Source organism: Lepidochelys kempii, chromosome 1, assembly GCF_965140265.1.
Source record: "Lepidochelys kempii isolate rLepKem1 chromosome 1, rLepKem1.hap2, whole genome shotgun sequence".
NCBI classification, from domain to species: Eukaryota; Metazoa; Chordata; order Testudines; family Cheloniidae; genus Lepidochelys; species Lepidochelys kempii.
This window is the reverse complement of record NC_133256.1, coordinates 139,193,819-139,218,041: the sequence shown is the minus strand read 5'-3', so window position 1 is coordinate 139,218,041 and position 24,223 is coordinate 139,193,819. Positions and strand designations below refer to the sequence as shown.

The 24,223-nt window shown below is 40.7% G+C and overlaps 1 protein-coding gene across 4 annotated transcripts in view; it reads left to right on the top strand.

The window, feature by feature from the left end:
* SH3KBP1 (SH3 domain containing kinase binding protein 1) overlaps window positions 1–24,223 on the top strand; it is a 339,518-nt gene that overhangs the window by 199,350 nt on the left and 115,945 nt on the right. For 3 of the 4 annotated variants that reach the window (XM_073356811.1, XM_073356821.1, XM_073356827.1), the window contains 2 exons: window positions 5,707–5,745; window positions 6,447–6,643. In XM_073356811.1, the coding sequence (XP_073212912.1) occupies window positions 5,707–5,745; window positions 6,447–6,643 (236 nt within the window). Of the gene's footprint in view, window positions 1–5,706; window positions 5,746–6,446; window positions 6,644–14,847; window positions 14,964–24,223 lie in introns of those variants that run through there. The other variant, XM_073356836.1, reaches the window with a different exon arrangement.

Below are 24,223 nucleotides of genomic sequence, written 5' to 3'. Positions count from 1 at the left end.
TGGGGATTTTGCCAATACCATGAAATAAAGAGTAGCAGTACAGAACAAAGAATAAAAATGAAATTGCTAAACAATACATTAAAAGAGAATTTTCTTTGAAGCTTGAAAATGTTTTTTCTTTTTCTTTTTGGCCTTTTCACTTATTTATATTTAGAAACAATTATTTTTCCTGTGTTTTGAATAGAGTTAAAACAAAAATAAACAGCTGTGATAAAATTAACATTTTGAGCTTATCAAGTCTGAATATATCTTTGTGTTCCAGAATCCTGGACTGATGCCGCACAACTCTTGTTAGTGAATTAAATCTGATGGTCCTTCTAGTCCCCATTTGTGCTAATCTCAAAACCACTATAGTTTGGCACAATTTGGAGAGTTTGCTCTGGGGAGACCTCAGACAAATAGCAAGAGTGTTATAGGTCAAGTCTTGAAATGGCTTGACACAGCTGTGGTTTTCTGAGAAAGGATTAGGTCTGAGCTGCCTCTGGAGATAGTGTTGTTAAACTCTTACCTGCATGAATACTAAATTATCTAACACATTTATTGTGTAAATGAAATAAATAGCAGACAATACTAGGGCTATGAACATGTTTATACCATTTTATGTCTGTCTGCGGCCCCCTACCTTCTCATAGATAGTAGACAAAAGTCTAGCTTCCTAGAGTCAGGTTTGGGAAATCTAACTTCTTGCTGCTGCTCCTCTCCCAGCTTCAACAGTTTAATGTTAATAGTGGGCAGAACCAAAGCTATTAGTCACTGTCTGAAGGAGAATGCCCTGCCTCCTGACGCTCTCTTCAGTATTTTAGCCAGCCCTCCCTGTAGCAGAGCTTTTCTGAGGAAAATGCCAAACTTTATTTCAGATTTTTAGACTAACAGTTCAGTTCCATAATGTGTTTGTCTATTTGCCAGCTGTGTCCCAAGGCTGTATTTGATTTTTTGGGGAGATTGTCCCCTTAGTTCTGCTTCCCCTTCTGAGATGTTGGCAGCAGCTGGTGCACCTATGGGCTTCAGGGAGAGAGCCAGGCAAAGAAAAGTCAGAAGCAAAAGGAAAGGCCTGTGTCTCCTGCTCCTCCCTTACTGAAAATAAAGTAGCTATTTTCCCTGGTGGTCAGGGACTCGGTGTTTCTAACTGGGGGAGATTTTTACTTGTGGCCACATAGTAATCAAAAAATTCAACTGACAGTCCTGACTCTGGACACACATTATAGAAGCGAGTACAAATCATATGGCAACTTGAAGCACAACAGGAAAGAATACTTTTTTGTCAGGCAGCTAGAACAAGAGTAGGGTAGGGTCTGTAGTTGCCCTACATTGCCCCAGAGCTATCTGAAGGTCTCCCAGCCAGCCCTTTCTGGAGATAGACCCCTGAGTAGTGCCAGGTTCTCTCAATTTTGAAGCAATAGAGTTACCTGTAGCTTTGATCAAATGTGGTCACTGGATAATGGTCACTAGGGAGCTGTGCAAAAATTACGAGAACAGCTTTGTTCCATTTCCAGTCTCAGCAACACATTCCAGTCTCAGCCACTAAATGAATGAAATCATCCATCACCTGCTTCATATTGGAGGGTTGCAACTGGTTCACCTTCTTGTTTCTAGCCTCAGAGAATTGGGGACAAAGAGTCTGAAACATCTGAATAAATTCTTAATGCAGGTTTGTCTTCAAAGCATTCCCATTTAACCATCCTTAGATAATACTTATGATTTGCAGATGAATGGCAGCCTTTTATTTTTTTCCCAATTTCAGTCATTACCATTTGATGTTCCATGTGCTCCCAGAGTGTCTCTCCAGCATTGTGGTAGAAATAATATTGGCTTTAGGGAAGAAGGAAATTCACTTATCTCTTCCCAGACCCTTTTTCTGATCTGGATTCTGTACAGAGAAAAGCTGAATCAATCACACAGAGTGACACAGTTCCTGGAGTATTCAGGACAAACACATTGTGCCTGGAAAGTCAATAACAGACCTGGGATGAGATGGAATACTATCAGATACAGGGTCTCATCTCAGAAAAATGTTACAGAAGATGAAGATTGCCCCTAATGGAAAACAAGTGGTGTCACAGAAACAAAAATCCAATTTTTATCGGAGCCTATTGGGAATTCTGATCTCATACAGAGGCATGTTCAATGAGTTCAGATGATACCTATATCCAGTAATTCTGGGTACTGCCACTGCATCTTACTCTATCTTATCCATTGGCAAAGATCTAGCTCCAATTGTATGTTATCTGCTCTGACAACTAGTACATTTAGAGAATCAGATTATTTTTATTACTTTTAAGGGACCTTCCTAATTCGGTTCAGGGAATGGGCACCAGAAAAGGAAGGCACATCATCCACCAGCTGGAACACAATAATTAATTGAGGTCTCAGAGCATGGCTTCTTCCATGAATAACAGACCTGTTCTAGTGACGGCAGTGATTGTGTCCAATAGGGTTTCATAATGACTAGAAAGAACACATTCAGCCCTAACCCAGAGAGAAATTTGCTTGTTCTTGGCAGAATGAAGTTTCCTGTCTCTAAGTGCACTGTCCACCAAAGAGGAGATGAACACCAAGACTTACATGGCAGAAGTTGGATTATCAGAGTGGCTCTGTCACAGGGTGGCTGACCCCTTTCAGTGAAGCAGGTCCAGCTCCCCTGTGCTAGAACAGGTGCTCCCAGTTGGTCAATTAAGAGGGTGGAGCAGCATCTGGGGCTGTGAAGATCCAGGCTGTCAGTAAGGAAGCAGGAGCAACAGGAAGTTCCCTGGGCGTGGTTTCTACAGTGCCAAGAGGGAAGGCAATGGGAACCGAAGGGGAGCAGCTTCCAGGGAGAAAGCTGGGAGGCAGTGCTCTGTGAAAAGAGCAAGAAAGAATCCTACAGTAGGCCCTGAAGCAGGAAAAATTGAGAGGCAAAGGGGAAGCCCCCCTAGGTGCTACAATCCAGGGTTCACCAATGAACTGTTTTTATTTTGCCTATGTTTGGAACATAAAACTGAGTTTGGAAAGAGACTCTGGGTATGGCAGTGGGTCCTTTAAGGCCTGGGGACAAACCAGCACCTTATCAGCTTCTAAACCCAAGAATATCTCACACATCATCAGTTTGGTCAGCTGGTGATCAGCTGCTTTGCTGGAAACAGTAAATAAAGTGCCTCTCTGCGTGATATCACTCACTACCTCCCCCCCTGCATCCACACACAAAGTCCTTGTTTTGCTTTCTCGCCTTTTCCACAGCTTCCCAGGACAATAGAGAAGATAAGAACAAGAGAGCAGTAGTGACACTGTTTATGCCTTTCTGGCTGAAGAGAGTTTGGCTCTCCAGGTTGATTAACCTAGCAGTGGATTTTGGGAAGCGTCCTTCTCACAAAGGACGTTTGCTGTTGCAAGACCAGTCCTCCATCCGACCAGACAGCTGCAAAATGAATAGCTGAAGAAAGTGATTTTTGCTCCCATGGACCTCAAGCAAGAGAAGTCAGCAAATAAAACTTACTTTGCGAGCTGGTGCAAAGCTTAACTATCCTGTTAAATCAGTGAAACATAACCTCAAGTTCCTCCAGGAGGACCTTAATATGGGAATATGAGTGTCCCGCAAACAGGTCAGGTCTCTGTAGTATAATGTTAGCAGCATGTTCAAGAAAAGGAAACTTTGTATATATCCCAACATTTAATGTTTCCTTAGGGCGGCAACCTTATTCCAACCTCACAAGGTCATAGAGTAAAACCTTGTAACCTCATCCTGCTCCTTACCTCACTACCCAAATGGAACCTCTTCAGCAAGTGTCACCATATTTCCTATCCATTAGAGCAGTCCTCCCAATGGCTACTATCTCCAATCAGAATAGGGTTTTTTAATTTGAAATTTGGGGCTTTCTGTGAGACCCAGTATTGTACTTAAATTTCAGCCCAGTAGTCCTCACAATTGTCATAGCATTCATTCCTTAAGTAAACTCAAGAAATAGCCCTGCTTTAGTTATGCATCACCATCCAATCCTTAGGAGAACTGGCAATCTTAGGGCAGAATAGTCATATCTCCTGTAATAAAATGTGCTAGTCTGCCATTCATTCACCATACTGGTCATCCAGTGTCAGTTAATGCCATTTCCTTTGTTTTGGAAGAAGTCTCATCCGTGCCTTGGTACCCAGGGGAAGATGGAGGAGATATATAATCTACTTGGTTTTGGATGTCTATATTTAAGAGATTATCTTGCTTCCTATCCTGGAGGCACCCTACTATGAAAACCCATTTTAATTAGCACTAAGAAAAATGGGAAATTTTATCTATGCTTTCCTAAAAATTTCCTTTCTTTAAGTAATAAGGTGCACATATCCAGCTGCCCTGAAGACAAATGGTCATTCAGAATAGAGATGGAAATCGACATAAAAGGATTTGGGTTTATTGTCATTAGGCAGAATTTACCATGATCTGCAGTAGGATACTTCATTGTGTTTTTCCTCAAAGTTTATTTAACGTGATCTGTAATTTAAGAAAGTAGATTTGAGTTATCCTGGCTGTGGAAGTTTCCTCAACTGGAGAGAACTTCAAGAGGCAGGGCATTCTAGTCTGTTCTCTAATGGTTTTTATACCATACTCATCACCCTAGTATCTGAGTGTCCTCCAGTAATGCAGTTAGCAATGTGCTTACACAGCTGTCGTGTGTGTTCTTGTATTCTCTCCCCAGAGGGAGAAGCGTGTGCAGTGGAGTGTCTAGGTTTGGTAAGGCATTTTTTTTAAATATCAGTGTACCCGTTGCTATGTGTTTATGTAAGAGAAGGCAAGGTGAAAGAAATGTGCCTTGCATTTGGAGCAGAAAGTGGTGGTGTTTGTGTTGGTCCTTAATTCCTGGGAGAGATCACTCCACAGTCTCGGAACATCCCCGGAGAATGTTCTGTCTCCCACACAGATGAGCTTTACTCTTGTTGTTGAGAGTTCTGTTGTGCCAGAGTGTAATTGTCAAACACTCTTCACCCCAGAGCTTTGTAGGTGGGTGATCTTTTAGATACCCTGAGCCCAGGCCAGGGAGTGATTTGAAGATAAAGGCTGCAACCTTGAACTTGATTAGAAATTCAAAGGAAAGCCAGTGGAGAGAGTGGAGGACAGGTTTGATATGGTCATGGTAGCCTGTGTCGCTGAGGAGATGCGCTGCAGCATTCTGTGCCAGTGGATTTTCCGAAGTGCTGAAGGCTTCATGCCCATTGCTGTAGTCCATCTGAAAGGTGACAAAGGCCAGGTGTTCATCCACCAGGATGGGATGGAGTTTCCTAGCCAAGCAGAGATGGAAAGCATTACATGCAGATGCTACTATGTGAGAGCTCAGTGTTAGCGAAGAATCCAAGAGTACTCCTAAGCTATGGACTGAATTGACCAATTATGGGTGTCTATCTTCTACCAATAGAAACCACACTGAGGCTCCAAACTCTTCAAAATACTCTCCTCTGCGCACCAGCATCATCGCTGTCTTGCTCAGGTTCAGCTTCAGCCAGCTCTTCTTTATCCAAGAGCTGCTTTCATCCAAGTACTGGGCTGTCTTGATGGTAGTTGTGTGGTTGTGTGTGGTAAAGGATAGATAGTGTGGTGTGTCATCTGCATACGCTGACACTTCCCTCCTGGTAGTTCTGGTTCTGCCCTTGAACTGCAAGCAGACTGAATTTAAAATACTCATTGTATATACTCAAATAAATTTGTTAGTCTCTAAGGTGCCACAAGTACTCCTTTTCTTTTTGTAATAGAACTGTGGACCTTATTACTTGAAGAAAGGAAATTTTCAGGTAAGTTTGGATTTTCCTGTTCATTGAGAGTAGTAAAGCAAATTGGAATGTCAATTTTGATTTATTATATTCCTAGAGGAGGGTGTGCATGTGTGCTTTTCTTACAAGGCTGTCTAATCTACAGAGAAATGTAATTCTTCAGCAGGGATAATATTATGCCACTTATTTGATTGCAAATTTGTTTAAACAGCTTTTAGCTTTGTATTTCTCTTTTAGGTAATGTATCTTTAGATACTAACTGCAAAATTGGCTTGACATGAGTCATACAGATACAGTATAGTATATCTGGTCTGACTCCTGAATTTTAAGTGCCATAAGTATGATAGCTGAACTAGAACTGAAATTAATTCTAATTTCTTGGACTCTCTTTTGAGTGATCTGTGTCTGGGGAAAAATGATATTTTGATGTATAGCAGTGGCCTTCTTCAGGGATAATATTTTGATATTGGAAGTGTGTGTGTGTGTGTGTGTGTGTGTGTGTGTATGTATGTTGTGGATTGGGAGAAGTTCTAAGACGTATGTGAAAATGATGAAATAAAAAAACCCTAGAATGAGTACTTGGCATAAAGAAAGGACATCAATTTTACCTATGCGTTGGGGGTGAGAGGAGCTGCTATTTGCTTTGACCACCATTCTCTGTTTTTAAAATATTGTCAAGCTCCATATCTAACGTTTCTTCCCCCCAACCCCTTTTTTGGCAGGTTTAAGAGATGCTACAGGCTCTGAGAGTGATGGTGGTGACTCAAGCAGCACAAAATCAGAAGGAGCCAATGGAGCAGCAGCAATCCAACCCAAAAAGGTCAAGGGGATTGGTTTTGGAGATATCTTCAAAGACAAACCAATAAAGCTACGGCCAAGGTCAATAGAAGTAGAAAATGACTTTCCACCAGTAGAAAAGGTACATATTGTAACTTAATTCTGTCGTTGTTGTCATTGGAGTCCTTCAAATGAGCATGACTTCTGTCCCCAAAGTACTCAACTTTATGATAAGGTAGAACTGACAGCTTTATGGTTTCTTTCCTATTCCTTACTTTGACTGACTCCTTTTGTCACCTGTTGTGCCAAGTGCAGGAAAATAGATTCCTGTGACGTTGATAATAACTCATCTACTTAATTGCCTGGAAGAATATTATTTCAGTGAAGGTTTTATTCCTGTGTTGACACCTCCACCCACTGGTCTTTGTTCTAAATAACTACCAGTGCAGGGAACAAGACTGACGAGTCTGTATTAGAGCTGTGGTTACCCACATGACAACACAAATAGTAATAATAATGCCCGGTTCTTATGTAAAGTAACATGGCAGAATAAAATCACTGTACCATCAGGCTGCCAAAAAGGAAACTTCAAAAAGTACCTACAGAATTTAACTTTTAACTTAGTGCTTTGGATATTCATTTAAAAAATGCATTGTGCAAACTACCATACTTTTTGTAGGTGACCTGCAGAGGGTGGAAATTGTTTTATGCTCTTCTTTTGTTTGTGTGACACATAAAGAAGATCCCAATTAATACTTTGAGGGGGAACTCTCTTTGTTAAAAGAAAAGGAGTACTTGTGGCACCTTAGAGACTAACAAATTTATTTGAGCATAAGCTTTCGTGAGCTACAGCTCATTTCATCGGATGCATGCAATGGAAAATAGAGTAGGGGGATTTTATATACACAGAGAACATGAAACAATGGGTGTTACCATACATACTGTAATGAGAGTGATTAAGGTAAGGTGAGCTATTACCAGCAGGAGAGAAAAAAAACAACCTTTTGTAGTGATAATAAAATAGAAGATAACAGAAAGCCACTGGCTGTCGCCTTCAGCCCCCAACTAGAACCTCTCCAGTGCATCATCAAGGGTCTACAACCTATCCTGAAGGATGACCCATCACACTCACAGATCTTGGGAGACAGGCCAGTCCTTGCTTACAGACAACCTGAAGCAAATACTCACCAGCAACCACACACCACACAACAAAAACACTAACCCAGGAACCTTTCCTTGCAACAAAGCCAGTTGCCAACTGTGTCCACACATCTATTCAGGAGACACCATCATAGGGCCTAATCACATCAGCCACACTATCAGAGGCTTGTTCACCTGCACATCTACCAATGTGACATATGCCATCATGTGCCAGCAATGCCCCTCTGCCATGTACATTGGCCTAACCGGACAGTCTCTACGTAAAAGAATAAATGGACACAAATCAGACGTCAAGAATTATAACTTTCAAAAACCAGTCGGAGAACACTTCATTCTTTCTGGTCACTCGATTACAGACTAAAAGTGGCAATATTACAGCAAAAAAACTTCAAAAACAGACTCTGAGAGACTGCTAAATTGGAATTAATTTGCAAACTGGACACCATTAAATTAGGTTTGAATAAAGACTGGGAGTGGATGTGTCATTACACAAAGTAAAACTATTTCCCCATGTTTATTTTCCCCCCTACTGTTCTTCACATGTTCTTATCAACTGCTGGAAATGGCCCACCTTGATTATCACTACAAAAGGTTTTTTTTTTTCCTCTCCTGCTGGTAATAGCTCGCCTTACCTGATCACACTCATTACAGTGTGTATGGTAACACCCATTGTTTCATGTTCTCTGTGTATATAAAATCCCCCTACTGTATTTTCCACTGCATGCATCCGATGAAGTGAGCTGTAGCTCATGAAAGCTTATGCTCAAATAAATTTGTTAGTCTCTAAGGTGCCACAAGTACTCCTTTTCTTTTTGCGGATACAGACTAACACAGATGCTACTCTGAAACCTCTCTTTTTGTTAAAGATTCAAACACCACCTTCACCCTTTCAGTTGAGCCCTCAGAGAGGTCCATTCATTCTCTAATCTCCCAGGAGAACCAGAGACACAAGAGGACAAGACTTAATATTTCTAATACGCAGGGGGGAAAAAGCTTTTTAGCTTTTTTTCATGCCTTCTGTATGTAACGAAATACCTAGTGAAAAAGGCACAAAATCCTTCCCCTCACTTTTATAAGCAATTATATTTATCTCGTGTGTGGATAATCTGATCAGTGAGGTTTTGATAGACATATGCATGCTTGGAATTCTGCTTATCTTTGGTAAAATTCAAATTAGGGTCTTCTGCAACGTAAACATTTATATGTGCTGCTTTAAAATGTTGAAAGAGATTGTTACTACCACCAGAACGGGATAATGAAAGGTTTTTGTTTTGTTTTTTTCTTTTTAAGTTGATAGTGTGATAGCTGTTTAGGACTGGATTTGTGTAGGCCCCAATTCAAGAAAGCATCTTTCTTTAGGAATACACTTGTAGTCAATAGGATTTAAGTTTCTGCTTAAAATGAAGCATGTAGTTAAGTGCTGTCCTGGTCTAGGGCCATAAACTTTTCCTATTACATTAGAAAACGTCTCTTTTTAGTAGTTCATTTCCAGCAGGTATATAGGTAAAGAAAACAAATACAGTGCATGCAGATATTCTGATGAGCTAGATACACAGTTGGTATTTGCAAAAAGAAAAGGAGTACTTGTGGCACCTTAGAGACTAACCAATTTATTTGAGCATGATGTTATAAATAGTGTTTGTTTATGATTACTATATACACATTCACATGTGAATATGCACATATTGACCTTAACCAGAACTGTAGAGGTATTCAATTATCCACGTCTGATTCAGATGGCTTGGAATTGACAGACTCCAGTGCTCTGCAAATACCATATGACTAGGCTTGGGAGAATTCGATTTTTATCAGTGAATGTTGGTACACTTTGATTTCTGTGCACACACAAACCAACAAAAAATATTTCCATCAGTGATATAATTGAAATGTCCAGATTGGTAAAGTAAAAAAAATGCTGCTTGAGAACTTTTTTATTTAAGGATATTGACTTTGCATATTTTGACATGTGATGTCGACAATTTGTGTTTTAATGGTTAGAAAGCTTTTTTTATCTCAGTGTCTACGGTCATTAAATAATTGTCTGACATCCTCCAATGTTCCACAACTGAGAAAATTAAAAAATAAAAAGCTTAAAAATAAACTTTGATATTGTCCTTCAAAATTATATTTAAAAAATTGAATTCTGCCAAGCCTACATATGGTAGTTTTTGGTAAAGATACAGAATTTTTTGGTAAACGGGCTCTGTATTAAATAATAAATAAATAAATTAAATTAAATATAGACCCATTCACTTTTTAGTTACTCATCTAATATAGTTAAATTTGAGGTGTCCATCTGGTAGATATTAAATGTTTTTTGTGAAATGAGAGGAGGTCTTAGTCCACTTTTTACTGGGCAGGAAGTATCATTATCCCTATTTTCAGATGGGGAACTGAAAAGTGGTTTGTTTAAGGTCAGACAGGAGGTCTGCGACATAGCCAGGAATTTAATCCAAAATCCTTAGTCTTAGCCTGGTGTCTTAATTACAAGACCACCCTTCTTCTGTATTCACATTTTCCTTAAAGAATATTTTTAATGGAATGTGATTACATCATATTTGCAGTTAGAAAACTTTATTTCCTGTATTTAGTAACTTCAAGTTACTAGGCTGCAAGTAGGAAATGCTTGCATAACACTTACCATACTCACCCCACATTTAACAGCTAGAGCAGTGGTTCTCGGGAGGCCTTCCGGAGTGGCACATCCACTCATCTAGGTAGTTGCCTAGTTTTACAACAGGCTACATTAAAAGTAAATCAGTACAAACTAGAATTTCATACAGACAATGACTGGTTTATACTGCTCTATATACGACACACTGAAATTTAAGCAATTTTTTCAGTAATAGTGTGCTGTGACACTTTTATATTTCTATGTCTGATTTTGTAAGCAAGTAGTTTTTGAGTGAGGTGAAACTCGGGAATACGTAAGACAACTCAGTCTCCTGAAAGGGGTACAGTAAGAAAGGTTGAGAGCCACTGAGCTTAGAGAGCCACTCAATCAAATGGAGTCTAAGAATGTCACAAAATTATCAATAAAATATATTGCCTCACCCCCCCTTGTCTTCCACAAAATAATCATATGATGTTATTACAGTATTTGCCTGATCATGGCACACGTTTATTATACGTTGACACAAACATCATCCTCTCTCTCTCTCTCTCTCATATAAATCCTCTTGGCAGTTCCTCCTCCTCTTCCTGTAGACCTCATGCTGGCTGTTGGGAGGAAGAGGAACTCCATTTTTGCTTGTTGTGGAGGAAGGGAATACTACTTGCTCCTGTTTCTTTATTCTTCTGTGTGATAAAGGGTAACTGAACAGCAGCATAGGAGTTGCTGAATTTGCTCAGTGCTCCCTGTGCTGCACAATGTATTAGGCAGATGGTTCTGTGACTGGCATTTTTGTGCGTCTCTTCTTGAGATACAACTAAACTGAGTGGATCACTAATCAGTCATCTACGCAGTGAGAGCTGCATGTAGAACCATAAAGAGCAATGTATAGAGAATTGCTGTTTTAAAGAACTTATATGTTTTGGTTGGCGGACAGGCTGCTTTGGTTTTTAGTTCCTTTAAAACTCTTGTATTTATTAAGTCTCTTCTTAAACACCATTATTTCTGATAGTCCCCATTTTAGATGATCAGGGTGAACTGTCTCCACTCATCTCTTTTGTGAAGACAGAAGGAAAGGGAGAATTCACTTCACATTAGTTGCTCTTTATCCCTTTGCCACCCTTCTCCCCTGCTGCACTTTCCCAGGTATGACATTAGAATTAAAAGCAGTTACAGAGTTGAATGCTAAAAATAGTTAGAACCAAAGCTCAAAATAAGGGACATGAGAAGAATAGTAGCATATATTGTTTTGTAGGCTAGGGACATGATAGTGTAGCCACTCCATGCATGAAACGCCCACAACATGAGGTCCCTCTCTTTTGTACCTCTGTAGCTCTTCTGACACTAAACTACTCATTCTGGTCCATTTCTTTACCATTCCTTGCCTCCTCATCTCTAATCTACCATGAGATAATTAACTGAATATAAAACTGCCATTTTAAGTGATGAACATTGTTCATTGGTGCTTCAGTGGTAAAGTGTTAACAATGTAGGATTAATTTTTTTTTGCAAAGATATCATTTGAAAATTATGAAGAGCACTTTGAAATTGTAAAATGTAACGCACAAAATTCTCAAGAATATTATTTATCCTTTTTGCTATAAATAATTTACAGCAATAAAAGCTAATTAATGACACCAGGTCTTCATGAGATAGGTAAAACACAGCTAGCTCTCAGATGAAGGACAGTTTAGATCTATACCTGCATGAGATTGTGAAACCATAATCTCATGCAGGAAAACAGGTACAAAGGGAATGGAGCAGGAATTGGAAAACTGAGTTTAATAGAGAGGAACAAATTTGATAAACCAGACTGGCAGTGAGTCTTTGCTGAATCCCTCTTGAAGAGTGATGCGTCAGTGAGCAGTGTCTCTTTTCATCTTCCATATTCCTTCCCCAAACGTGTCTGTGATATCATGATTTCACTCTGGATTGTAAAATGTTCAAGCTACTCTCTGGTAAATGGGCATAATCCAGCTGTCAGTGAAATGGCTTTGCCCTGGGTTTTAACAGAGATCATGTAGCTGTATAAGTGGCATTTAAAAAAAATGAGTACCATACAACAATGCTCTGTGTCACTTAAGATCGTTATTTTTAAAAACTGTTATTGCAGTATAAATGACATAAATATAGGATGCTTTAACATTGCCTATACCACAGTGCCTTGCACATACATCACATACCAAAGTGAAGGAAAGCATTGTCCATATGGAGGAAACAGTTGATTTTAGATTCCTTTTGCCTACTTGAGCTACTTGAAAACTGCATGAGATCTACTGGTGAAAAGACTATATAACAGCTAGGTGATGTTAGTAGCAATACTATGGAGAGTCTGGTTTTGATTCCTGGTTGGGAGCCATGGACTTCTGCTTTGGTGGTGTACCCTGAAAAACAAAATCTATGAAATCTCAAAATGTTTCGGCCTGGAAACAAAAAAGTAGAAGCATTTCGGGATGGATCATTCCCAAGAAATCACCGTGCTTTATTTAGGCAAAAGTGAAGCTGATTTCCATATCGCTGAGTTTCAGAGATTTTCTGTGGAGACATGAATTAATGTGATAGTGAATTTCTAGAAAGAGGCAGCTGCTCTGCTTCTCTCCATTCCCCACAGGTTTCAACTCCAGTACAGTGAACATGCTTTGATAAATACCAGTGCTCCTTGGTATGTATCTAAAATGTAGAATGATTTTACTTTCTATCTGATGAGCTCCCAGATAACTGGCTGACAGTGTGATACAACACAACATGTAAAATAGCAGTAAAACCTACTTGAAATAAACCCTAATAACTAATATAGTGATCATAAGCAAAGTTGGTTCCTGAGACTTTGTCTACATCAAAGAAACAATTGTATTTTTTTTTCCTAGCAAGATCCTAGGGTGATTTACCTGATCATTGCAGACAAGGATGAACTGTTACAACTTCGTAAAATCCTACATTCGAAACTCAGTGCTTTCAAACGCTTGTTTTGGCACTTGTGGCAGTTTATAAATCATATTGTGAAATTTCTAGCATGTAGATTTACTTGAAATGAGTTTTTCTTTTCTGTTTCTATTTTGTTTGCTTTTGTTTGAGAATTTAACCTTTATGCTGGTGATCCTTAATTATACATTGGAACTGTTTGTTTTGGGGGCGGGGGGTTGGGGTTGGTAGGTAGCCTTTTTAAAGCTCAGGAAGGTTTTAATAAGCAAACATTTGGTACTCTTTGCATACATGAACATGGGAAGTAAAGATAGCAAATAGCTTGGCACAAATAATAAAATAACGAGTTTAATTCAGCTTTAATGTTGCATATGTAACCTTCATATTTGTTGAGGTATTAAGGAGATTTCTGATTAAATAATTTTCATGTTACATAAAGCAAACTGAACTGTATCAAGCAACTGAAATGAGACTTTGTACAGTCATAATTTTCTATCAGTTTGAATTAATCAATGGATTTTTTTTTCTGAATCTGTAAATTTGGCTTTTTTAAAAATATCTTTAGCAGAGGATTTTAAAAAATACAATTGATTGTGGTTTATATAATTAAAATGTGTTTTAGGCTTTTTTAAAAAAGAACCCCAACTTTATATTCTGTACAACTGAAAAGGCTATATTTCATTATGAGTTTAAAAGAATTTGTTCAGTGTAAGTTTGAAATTAACATCTTCTTCAGGAAGTGGTTTTGATGACTCAGGTTGCATACTGCCATCTGAGCCATTACCAAACCTGTTCCACAGCGTGGTGCTAGGGTGGTTACTGTGCTTATAGAGATGCTGTCAAAGAGTCAGAGGGTTTGTCTCCTACATGAGAGGTAAAACCAACCTCGTGATCATTTCTGGTCATTAAAAAAGTACTGTGGCACATTTCCCAGCAGTAGGTATGTCTGCTTCACTGTCCTGACTAGATAATTTATGATCTTCTTTCAAAATTCCTGTTTTCATTTGTTAAGGTATTTTGTTTCATGTCCTTATGCCTAAATTTTGTTGTTTTGGTATTAATGGTGGAATTTTGCAGAATGTCTTGAAGCTTGGTAAACACACGGTATAGCTCAAATAAAAGAGAGAGGTATGGCCTCCTCTGATTTATTCTTTGGTATCCATATTATTGTTTTCCATTTCTGATCATTCTTACACATTTGCATGAATGTCTTTATATGGGACATGGAAGTGTAAAGATTTTATACTTTTGTTGTGGAAGAGAGGATTCATGGTGATATTTCAGCTTTTAAAAAAAGTAGTAAATCACGTGGAATTTTAGCTCCTAGCTTTTGAATTGGTGAAAAAATTGGGTAGTTGGAATGTGACAAAGACCAGAATAATTTTTCAGTTTAATTATATGATTTATATGTTAAAAGATTTTCTGTCTGAGCTGTTTACGAATTTTTTTTGCATATTACTGCTTATGTTGCCTTTTCTGGCTGTCATATACATGAAGCCAGTGAAGCTGAGTTTTCTGTCTGGAAAGGCGAGGAAACCTCTACCCCAAAGTAAGCAAAACTACGAAAAAGTTCCAGGCTTCCTGTGAAATAAACAAATGCAAGCTTTGTTTTCCTCAAAGCTCAGAGGGCCCTAAATGTGACTCAGTTTTAGGCTTGGTCTTTTAGACTTGTGAGTTTAGCTATTATAGGGAAGTGGGAGAACTCCGATGCTCTTCTTGGACACTTCTAACTGTAGAAAGGCAGCTTTACTTCACAATGGGAGAGGAGGTATTTCTTTTTAAACAAGCTTTTTTTTTTTGTTTTTAACCATCTAATACTATATTGCAACTTATACTTTGTAGAGCACAGATGTTTGGTAGGAGGGTTCTTTCCATAGTGGACAAAAATTGTGTATACGAAAATAAACTATTTTGTATTAGTCAGGATCTTGAGCAGATGGGAACTCCAGCTCTGTTAAAGAGGAAGATATTAAAATAAGGAATTACTCTGTGAAGACATAGTCTGTCCTGGAACTGTTTTGCTGTAATTTTTTCCCCTTCGGTCAATTTGGCCATTAAACTTACACAGATGTTTTCAATTTTTATACTACTTGTTTTCCAGTACTTTACTCTAAAGAATAATGTAACTTGGCATTTCACATAAGCAGTAACTGTTTCACCATCTCTCTAGGATGTGTAGCCATTTCAAGTGTTTGCTTACTAACCAAAAATCCATTTTTTTTCTCCAAAATAATTTAGTACAGCTAAAGTTCCTCTTCCTTGGTAGAAAAAGAGAGCACGCTTTAGTGTTTCATTTTCTGTGAGGTGACATTTGGAGTTTGCTGTATGAATGGGAAAAACTAAAATTAGTAATTTCTTGATGTTGTCACACCTTTTTTCAGTAAAGTAATGAAATCTAAACAGCAATCATTACTTCATGGAATTGCAAGGAGCATTTGTGCCAATTGGTGGTGTGTGTTATGAAATTATCTAGCACATTCAAAGGAGAAACACCAAATAAATTATTTGATTTTTTTTTTTGGTGCAAATAGTTTTTTGTTTACTTGTGTGGTAGATATAGATCTCTAAGATCATGCATTTAAAAGCAGAAGTCTGTGAGTTCTCATCCAAACATGAAATGAAGCTACAAGTTTCCCTGAATAGACGTTTAAGCTTACAATATACCATGTTTGTCTCCTTTTCCTGCCTTTAAAAAAAAGGGGGGGGCATATAATATCTAGACAGTCTACAGGATGAAATGTCTGTAGTCTGATTTAACTGTTTGTTGACAAAAGAAATTTAACAAGAAAATATCTTGACACAAAAATACTTGCTTTTTAAAAATATCCTAAAATACAAGCTTACAGATGAGAGCTACTCAGCACTTTGTGAAAATCTTCTATTAAAAATTATTGTGTGCGGGAGGAGTGGGACTGTAAACTGCTGGTTTGAGGAAGGCCTTGGAGCAATGCTGCTCAAACGGCAATTCCTAGACTTGTATAGACTGCTGCCTGCTGTGTTCTGGCTATTTTGATACTTACGCACTCTGGCCACCCAAACAGATATCAGCGCAGCTTCATACACAGAGCTGACTGTTCCCTTTAAAGCTGTCTCTGTGCGAAAGGCGCTTGCTGCAGAGGAAAACTATCACACGATCCTAGTCATTTTCCATTTGTATTCCACACTCCAGAGATTCATGCAGAGCGAAACCGATAAGTTCCAGTGAGTTTCCTTGTTCATGCTGTGCCAAAGAACTTTATCCTTGGAAGGGCTGGTAAGGGAAATGGACGAGATTGCTTATCAATTTTCCCTTGCAGTTCTTCGTTATATAATTTGCTACTAATACTATGCTGCCCGGTAAAGAATTTTTTTTAATACAAAAACCTCCAAAGTAAAGAGCATAAAGGTATAAAACTAAGCAGGATGGCCAAAAGGGCACAAAAATATGGTAAAAGCTCACAGAGCAGGGAAAGAGGATGGAGGAAGAAGGAACAAAAAGAAGGAAAAAGAAAAATGTCACATAAAGTAAGAAGGAAACAATAGTGGAGGGTGGTGAAAATTCCTTTATTGTCCTGATTACAATAAAACTTACTTTCTAAATGTTCAGTCTTACCAGTTTTCTTGGTTGTTGGATTTGGGGTTTGGGAGGGATGGGGGTGGGGGGGACTGTTTGTTGGAGGGTTGACTATGTCTGAAGGGCATTCCACAGGTCCTCCTTTCAGGCAGGTTTGGGGGAGGGGAAGGTGTTTGTGACTGGATCCAAGGGAGTAGTAACTGTCCATCACTGTTGCAGAAGGGACTGTCAATTAGGACAGTGGAACAGTTTCTTTATCAGTTAACTTTTGAGAATATTACTGAACTGTTTTTTATCATTGCTGGCATGATAACTTTACTATAGAAGAACTAAGTAGTCTTGTTTTCATTACCATGAAAAATCAAGAAAAATCTGTAATATTACTATCTTTCTTTTGTCACTAGTTACAACTTATCATAAGCATAAAAAGAAAGGAACACGGGTAAAACAAAAAGAAACACAACAGAAGATGGCAAAAGGCAATGTTATCTGGTGGGTTACCAGAGCATAGAACCGGGAGTCAGGAAACATGGGTTTTATTCCTGCTTCTGTCCTGAGTTGCTCTGTTGCATCTATAAAATGGGGATGTTTCCCTACCTCACAGGACTGTCATGTGAATAAAATCCATTAGTGACTGTGAGTTGCTCTGATACTGTGGTGACTAGGGCTATGTAAGTACCTTTACAGATAGGCGCTTCTATCGGAAAACCTCTGCGGTATCAAGAAGCTCCTGATGCAAAGAAAGAGCGCACCACTACTGGGGCGGGGGAGAGGGAGCACATAAGCATGGTATTGGAAAAAATGCATTATATCTCCATTGAGGGAAAGAATACAGATTGTTTTTTAAAATATGAAAATGCTGCTTGTACCAGATGATGCGAAAAAAAGGGAAAAGGAATGGATGGCAGGATAGACACAGAATAAATGCCGTTTTACAAAATGTTACACAAGAAAATATAGTATAATAAGAGAAAATTTCTTAGGTTGTGTGACTATTCTGAAGTGTTGGTTGTGCAGACTAGCCATAATTATTCTTCTATCGGTGAACATAACTTTGTTGATATAGCGAATGAACCAAGGAATCATAGCTGTCTTTAAGCAGCAGCATCCCTGTTAACACTGTAACAGCCCCGTTGGTTGCTAATTGCTACAAAAGGGGAGGTTTCATAAAAGCAGTTTTCTGTGCTGGATGGTGCAATCTGGAGCATGCTAGTTGCTGACAGTGTACGTTCCTCATGAGAAAGCACAGAAGGATTTCGACCATGATGTGTAGACTGACTATAGACTCCTCCTCAAATGACAGAAAACTGATTCTGAACTGTGTTTTGAATTGCAACCCACAAATGGTGGAATTTCTAATGAGTGGTATTGGGAGAAATGATCCCTTCATTTGCACGAGCCATACTCAGTAGAAGTTATGACTAAAAATAAATAAAAGGAGGAGGGGGAACGAAAGAAAGATGTCTGCTACAAGAATATTTACCTTACTTTTCAGCCACGTTCTTGCCAGAAATCTGACCTTCCATTGTGAATCTCCAGTTTGAGAGAAAAGAAAAGGAGTACTTGTGGCACCTTAGAGACTAACAAATTTATTTGAGCATAAGCTTTCATGAGCTACAGCTCACTTTATCGGATGCAGTTTGAGAGAGAAAGCAAGCGACTATGTTCACTCAGATGTTGTTCGCATACCTCATTTAGTTGTGTATTTTTTTTGTTCCTTTGAGATAAGGTAGTTAGGAGTATGCTGCATAGATTTAGTTCTGCATTTGTTCTTTTTATTTCATTTGCTAAGCTTTTTACTCATCTGTGATTCCAATATGTCTTGCTCCATTTGTTTAGGCAATTTCTACTTAGCTAAACTGTTGCTCTCAACTCCCTGCATTTACTTTGTCACTTGGATACACTAATCCCAGTAAAATCTCTTGGGAGGAAAGATTTTTAGCTCATTAACAAAAGTGATAACTGAGGATCTAGCAACATCAAATGTCAAAATTTCAGATTTTATAGAGTCATAGATTTTTAAAACCAGATGGGACTATTGTGATTGTCTAGTCTGACCTCCTGCACAACACAGATCATACGACTTCCCTGAATTAATTAGTGTTTCAAGTATTAATTCCCTGAATTAATTCGTGTTTTGAACTAGAGCGTGTCTTTTAGAAAAACATTCAATCTTACATTAAAAATTTCCAGTGAATATGAAGCCACCACGACACTTGGTAAATTGTTCCAATGATTAATTACACTCACTGTTATAAATTTGCACCTTTGTTCTAGTCTGAATTTGTCCAGCTTCTTATACTTTTATTTGGTAGATTGAAGATTCCTCTATTATCAAATTTCTGTTCCCCAAGGCCATGGGCAGTCTGGTGTAGTGGTGGGAGCAAGAATGTGGCCTATCCATTAGAGCCGAGCCAAAGGATAACCAGAGTCGCAGTCAGAAGGCATAGTGGAGGGTCAGAACTGGGAGTCAGAAGTCAGGCTAGACCCTATCAGTCCTGGCACCTCCCCTTCAAGGGGACCTACTAGAGTCCATGGGACCAGGTTTCAGGTGGTGTTTCTGATGGAAGGCATGTTCTAGTTGTGGAACACCAATGTTTTCTACTGGTTTCCATGATTGCGCTTCCAGTTCATAGCCCTCCCACTCCACCAGATAATAAGAGTTTGCCTCAAACTTGTGTGGAGTCAAGGAGTTCCCAGACCTCATATGCTTCTTGGCCCTGGACATCTATGGGAGGTGGCAGTAAAGCTGAGTGACTGGGAAAGTAATTATTCATGTGAGGTTTCAAACAGGAAATATGGGAAACTGGGTGGACTTTCAAGGATTCCAGCAACTGGAGCCTAAATGCTACAGGGTCAATTGGCTCCAAGATCTTAAATTGGCCTAGATACTGGTGGTCCAATTTGGCTGAGGGGCAGGTGAGTTTTTGAGGTGTTTGGAGGACAACCAGACTTTTTCTCCTACAGACAGGGTCTATATGGCTCGCTGGTTTTGGTCAGCATGACATTTTTAGGCCTCCTGGGTGACTTCCAGGCGTTCAGTAAGCTCTTGGTGGACCCAGTGAAGGTGGGCAACTAGACTTGCTGTGATAGGGAGTTGGGAGTCTGTAGGTGCAGCTGAATGAAGGCGATGGTGGAAACCCTACTTTGTGTAGAAAGGATGCATGGGCAGAATTGTACACAAATTCTGCATATTGGAGGATGACCAGCTAGTTATCCTGACAATAATTGAGAAAGCAGTGGAGGCATTGTTCGAGGGCTTGGTTCACTTGCTCTCTCTGCCGGTTGGTTTGTCGGTGATAGGCTGAGTAGGTAAGCAGTTCCTAAAAGTTTGTGAGTTGGTATCAAAAGTGGGAAGTGAATTGTGAATCTCCATCTGAGACTAGTATGGTGGGCAGCCCATGGAAGTAAAAACATGATCTAGAAAAAGGTGGACTGTTTCTTGGGGGGGTTGGGAGGGAGCAAATGGAAATAAATTGCACCATCTTAATGAGGAGATCAATGGTGACAAGGATGACTGTGTACCCCTGGGAGCAAAGTAACTCTACAATGAAATTCAAGGATGCCAAGGACAGGATCAAGGCAGGATAGGCAAAGGCTGGAGAAGACAGAGTAGTTTGGCACATGGGCACTTGCTTTGGCAGCACAGATCACATGAACTAATGTACTCTCAGTAGACCATGTGCAATTTGATCATCAAACACAATCACCATGGCTTGGATGAAGTCTTTGAGCTTGCCCAGAAGAGGGGCTAGTGCTCTCCAAGAAGGGAGATGCCCAGGCCAGTGCCTGTCCAGTTAGCAGACTAATAAGAAGCCCTACTTGGGTTTGGCCAGTGGAGAATGATTGGGACTGAACAATAAAAAAGAGCCAACACTGGGTCATGGAAAAGCGGAACTTGCTCCAGTCCCTATCAAACGTATCCAGCATTGGAATCTCTGTCTCTCTAGAAGTCGGGGCAGCAGATATGGGTAGGATGGCTTGAGTCTGTAGGGCTGCTGTTTGTACATGCAAGGCCATAACCTGGGCTGTAGGGTCTTCGTGATTCTCTCAATGCCCGGCAAAGGCACACCTGCCTCTGAGAAATTCATCTGAAAGGCAGTCCGGCACCTTATTCACCCTTGTTCAATCTTTTGAACTGCTCAAACTATCAGCAGTGGTGGTCTTGCCTAGTGGTGAGAGCAAGAGTCTGACCTACCAATTTGAGCTGAGCCAAAGGGTTAACTGGGTTCACAGTCAGAAGGTGTAGCAGAGGATTGGAGCTGGAAGTCAGAAACCAAAGCCTAAGCTGAAGGGTTAACCAGCATCTCAGTCAGAAGGTGTAGCCGAGGGTCGGAGTCAGGAAAAGACTGGAGCAGGAGCAGGTACAGGTAGGGGTATAGAAGGAGCAAGGCTGGAGACAGCAGAAACCGGACCAAGCACAGCTGCGGGCTAGGAATGGGATGAGGAGCCACTGAACTGTAGCTGCTGCTGAGCGGAAGTATCAGCCTGCTGAGTTCGTCAACTAACCAGGTGGCACAATCAATCAGACAGCGTCTGTCAGGGTCAACTTCACTCATTAGATTGATGCAGGCTAGGACCCTGATACCCATGTCGGTACTCACAGACATTGATCAGGTCACTCCTTAACCTTCTCTTTGTTAAGTAAACAGATTGAGTTCCGTGAGTCTTTCGTTATAAGGCATGTTTTCCCATCCATTAATCATGGTCATGCAGTGGCGCTGGGACATTTTTAGTAGTGGGGGTGCTGAAAGCCAGCCTGCTTATCCCTGTCCACTCCCCACCCCACTGAGGCTGGAAGCAAGGCTGTATCTCTGGGAGGGGGAGACCTGGATAGCGGTAAGGGGGCTGAGGCCACAGCTTGGGGCCAGGAGTGGAGCCTTAGGCAGGAACCGGCAGCTGGGACCAAACGCGCAGGGCAAAGAGCAGAACCCCAGCCGTGGGGCTCTGGGAGCCAGGTGCGGGCCCCAGTCGTGGGGCTGGGACGTGGGGCTGGGAGTGTGTCCCAGGCACAGGTTCAGCAGCCAGGGAGTGGGCCAGCAGCCGGGACCAGAGCCCCAGGTGAGGTGAGGGGTTGGGGAATGGAATGCGGGCAGAGGGCCGGGAGCAGGTCATAGGCACAGGAAGCACCCCCAGGTTTTATGTGTGGAGCCAGCGGCTGGGGAGCGGGGCTAGCAGCCCCGCATTAAACCTGGGGGTGCTGCAGTACCCCCCGCACCCTTACTTCCCCTGCCTATGTGGTCATGGCAGTTCTTTGGATTCTCTCCAATTTTTCAACATCCTTCTTGATGTGTGGACATCAGAACTGGACATAATATTCCATTAGTGGTCACACCAGTGCCAAATACAAAGCTAATAAAACCTCTCCACTCGTACTCAGTATTCTCCTGTTTGTACATCCAAGGATCACATTAGTCCTTTTATCATTTTAATGATAGAAATTATTACTATGGCAAGTGAGGGAGATAAGAGTTGTCTTTTTCTAATATGACACAAGTGAAGCCCTTTGTGAAAAACATCTGTTTTTTTGTTTTTCCATTTGAAATATTAAGGCTTCAGAAAAGCACCACATTATAACAGCTTTAGAGACTGAAGTCCTCTATTCACAGAACAGGTACACTGTGGAAAGTAGCACTGCAAGTTTCCTCACATTGTGACCCAACTTGGAAGGATGTGAAACAAATAGCTTTTTCTCTAGGCTTATTCAGCTCTTGGCCTGTCTGTTGGGACTGCTAACAAGATTTCCAGTTTTGCTAATGGATGGGCTTTTCTTGTTGATGTGTTCATAAACTTATTTCATATAAGCACCTGTAGCGGGGTGGCGACTCACCCCTGTGGCGCCTCCTGCTGGTCTCTCAGGGAATTAGCTCTTCCAGCCTCTGGAGCACCCTGTGCAGGCCGGTGTCCTGCTTGCTGCTGGCCCCCATGTCCCTCCCGGACCCTGGTGCCCCTCTTACCCAGGGTGCTTCCCCCTGGCAGTACCCCCACAGTCTGTGGGTCTCCCTTCCCCGGGGAATACACACCCACTATCCCTACCTCGCCTCAGTCTTTGGCTACTGCCAGTCACCATTGAGCCCCCGCACACGGGGTGGAATGCAGTGTATAAGCCAATCATCACAGGCAAGGGCGGGTTTGGACCTGCTGCCTCTGCCTACCTTTGGGCTGCCCCCTGCAACCTCAGTACCCATCCAGCCTTACACTAGGCCTCCAGCCTGGGGGGTTTCCAGGCCGGAGCTCCCCAGCTCCTCTGGCCTTCCCCCAGCCCTGCTCCACCTCAGGTACTCTGGTACGCTCCACAGCTAGAGGAGACTGTCTGCTCCTGGCCCACTGCCCTCATATAAGGGCCAGCTGAGCCCTGATTGTGGTGTGGCCACAGCTGAGCCTGCTTCCCCAATCAGCCTCGGAACTGCTTGCTCCCAGCCAGTGCCCTCTCCTGGGCTGTTTTAAGCCCTTCAGGTCACCGCTCTACAGCATCGTACAGCAATCAGATGGTATTTTTTTGTTTGCTGTTGACCTGGATTGTGTTAGAACTTGCAACTTCTCTGTATTCCATTATTCTCTGTATTCAATTACCAGCTCTCTGAGCTATTCAGGCCTTCAGCCAGCAAATGCTATTTCATTGTCAGGCCTATTTATTTGTTTTATTGAGCTGTAGGGGATGGTAAATTAGTACTTATATATTTCCCCTCACTCCTTATTTTTATGCACTATAGTGTATATTTGATTTCTTTGGTGCCTTAGATAATTCTTAAACTGTGATCTGTAGATTGCTTGTGTCTCTGGATCACTTGGTGAGGATGGTGCACGGATAGCTGGTTGGCACATGATGCTGGCTCTGGTCCTTGTTTTCAACTTCCAAATTGCACTAAAAACACATAAAATAATTGTACCTGTAAGCAATTGCTGAAGTTGCTGAAGTGATGTCATCTGATTGCAAATGGAAGGATAGGTGTCTGTGGGTAAGTCTACACTGCAATTAAAAATCCACGGTTGCTCGTGCTAGATGACTCGGGCTCATGGGGCTAAGGCATTGCTTAATTGCGGTGTAGACATTCAGGCTCAGGTCAGCTGCAGGTGTCTCATTGCAGTGTAGACATAACCCATGAGACAATCTCTCTATTTAGATGTCTTCCACCCAGTAAAGTTTGTGAATCTCTGCTTTAATGTAATACTATAAATTACATGAATGTGGAAGATATAAACTGTACTACCCTACATAAATCCCAGTGTCTTTACTGATAGCGAATGTGTATAATTTTGTTTGTGTAAAATAAAATGACTAGAAAAAGTTAATTATTATAGGTTTAACACTTTAGAGGAAATAAACCAAGGATGAATTTGGGCCAAATGTTCTAAATGTTGAAACTTCTTAAATCTATACCCCTTTGTCTATAGCTAGTTGAAAGTTTGGAAATATTCCCTTTCAGAATATTAGTCAAAGAACTGATTAGTTCAGGGATTTGCTATTAGGGTAT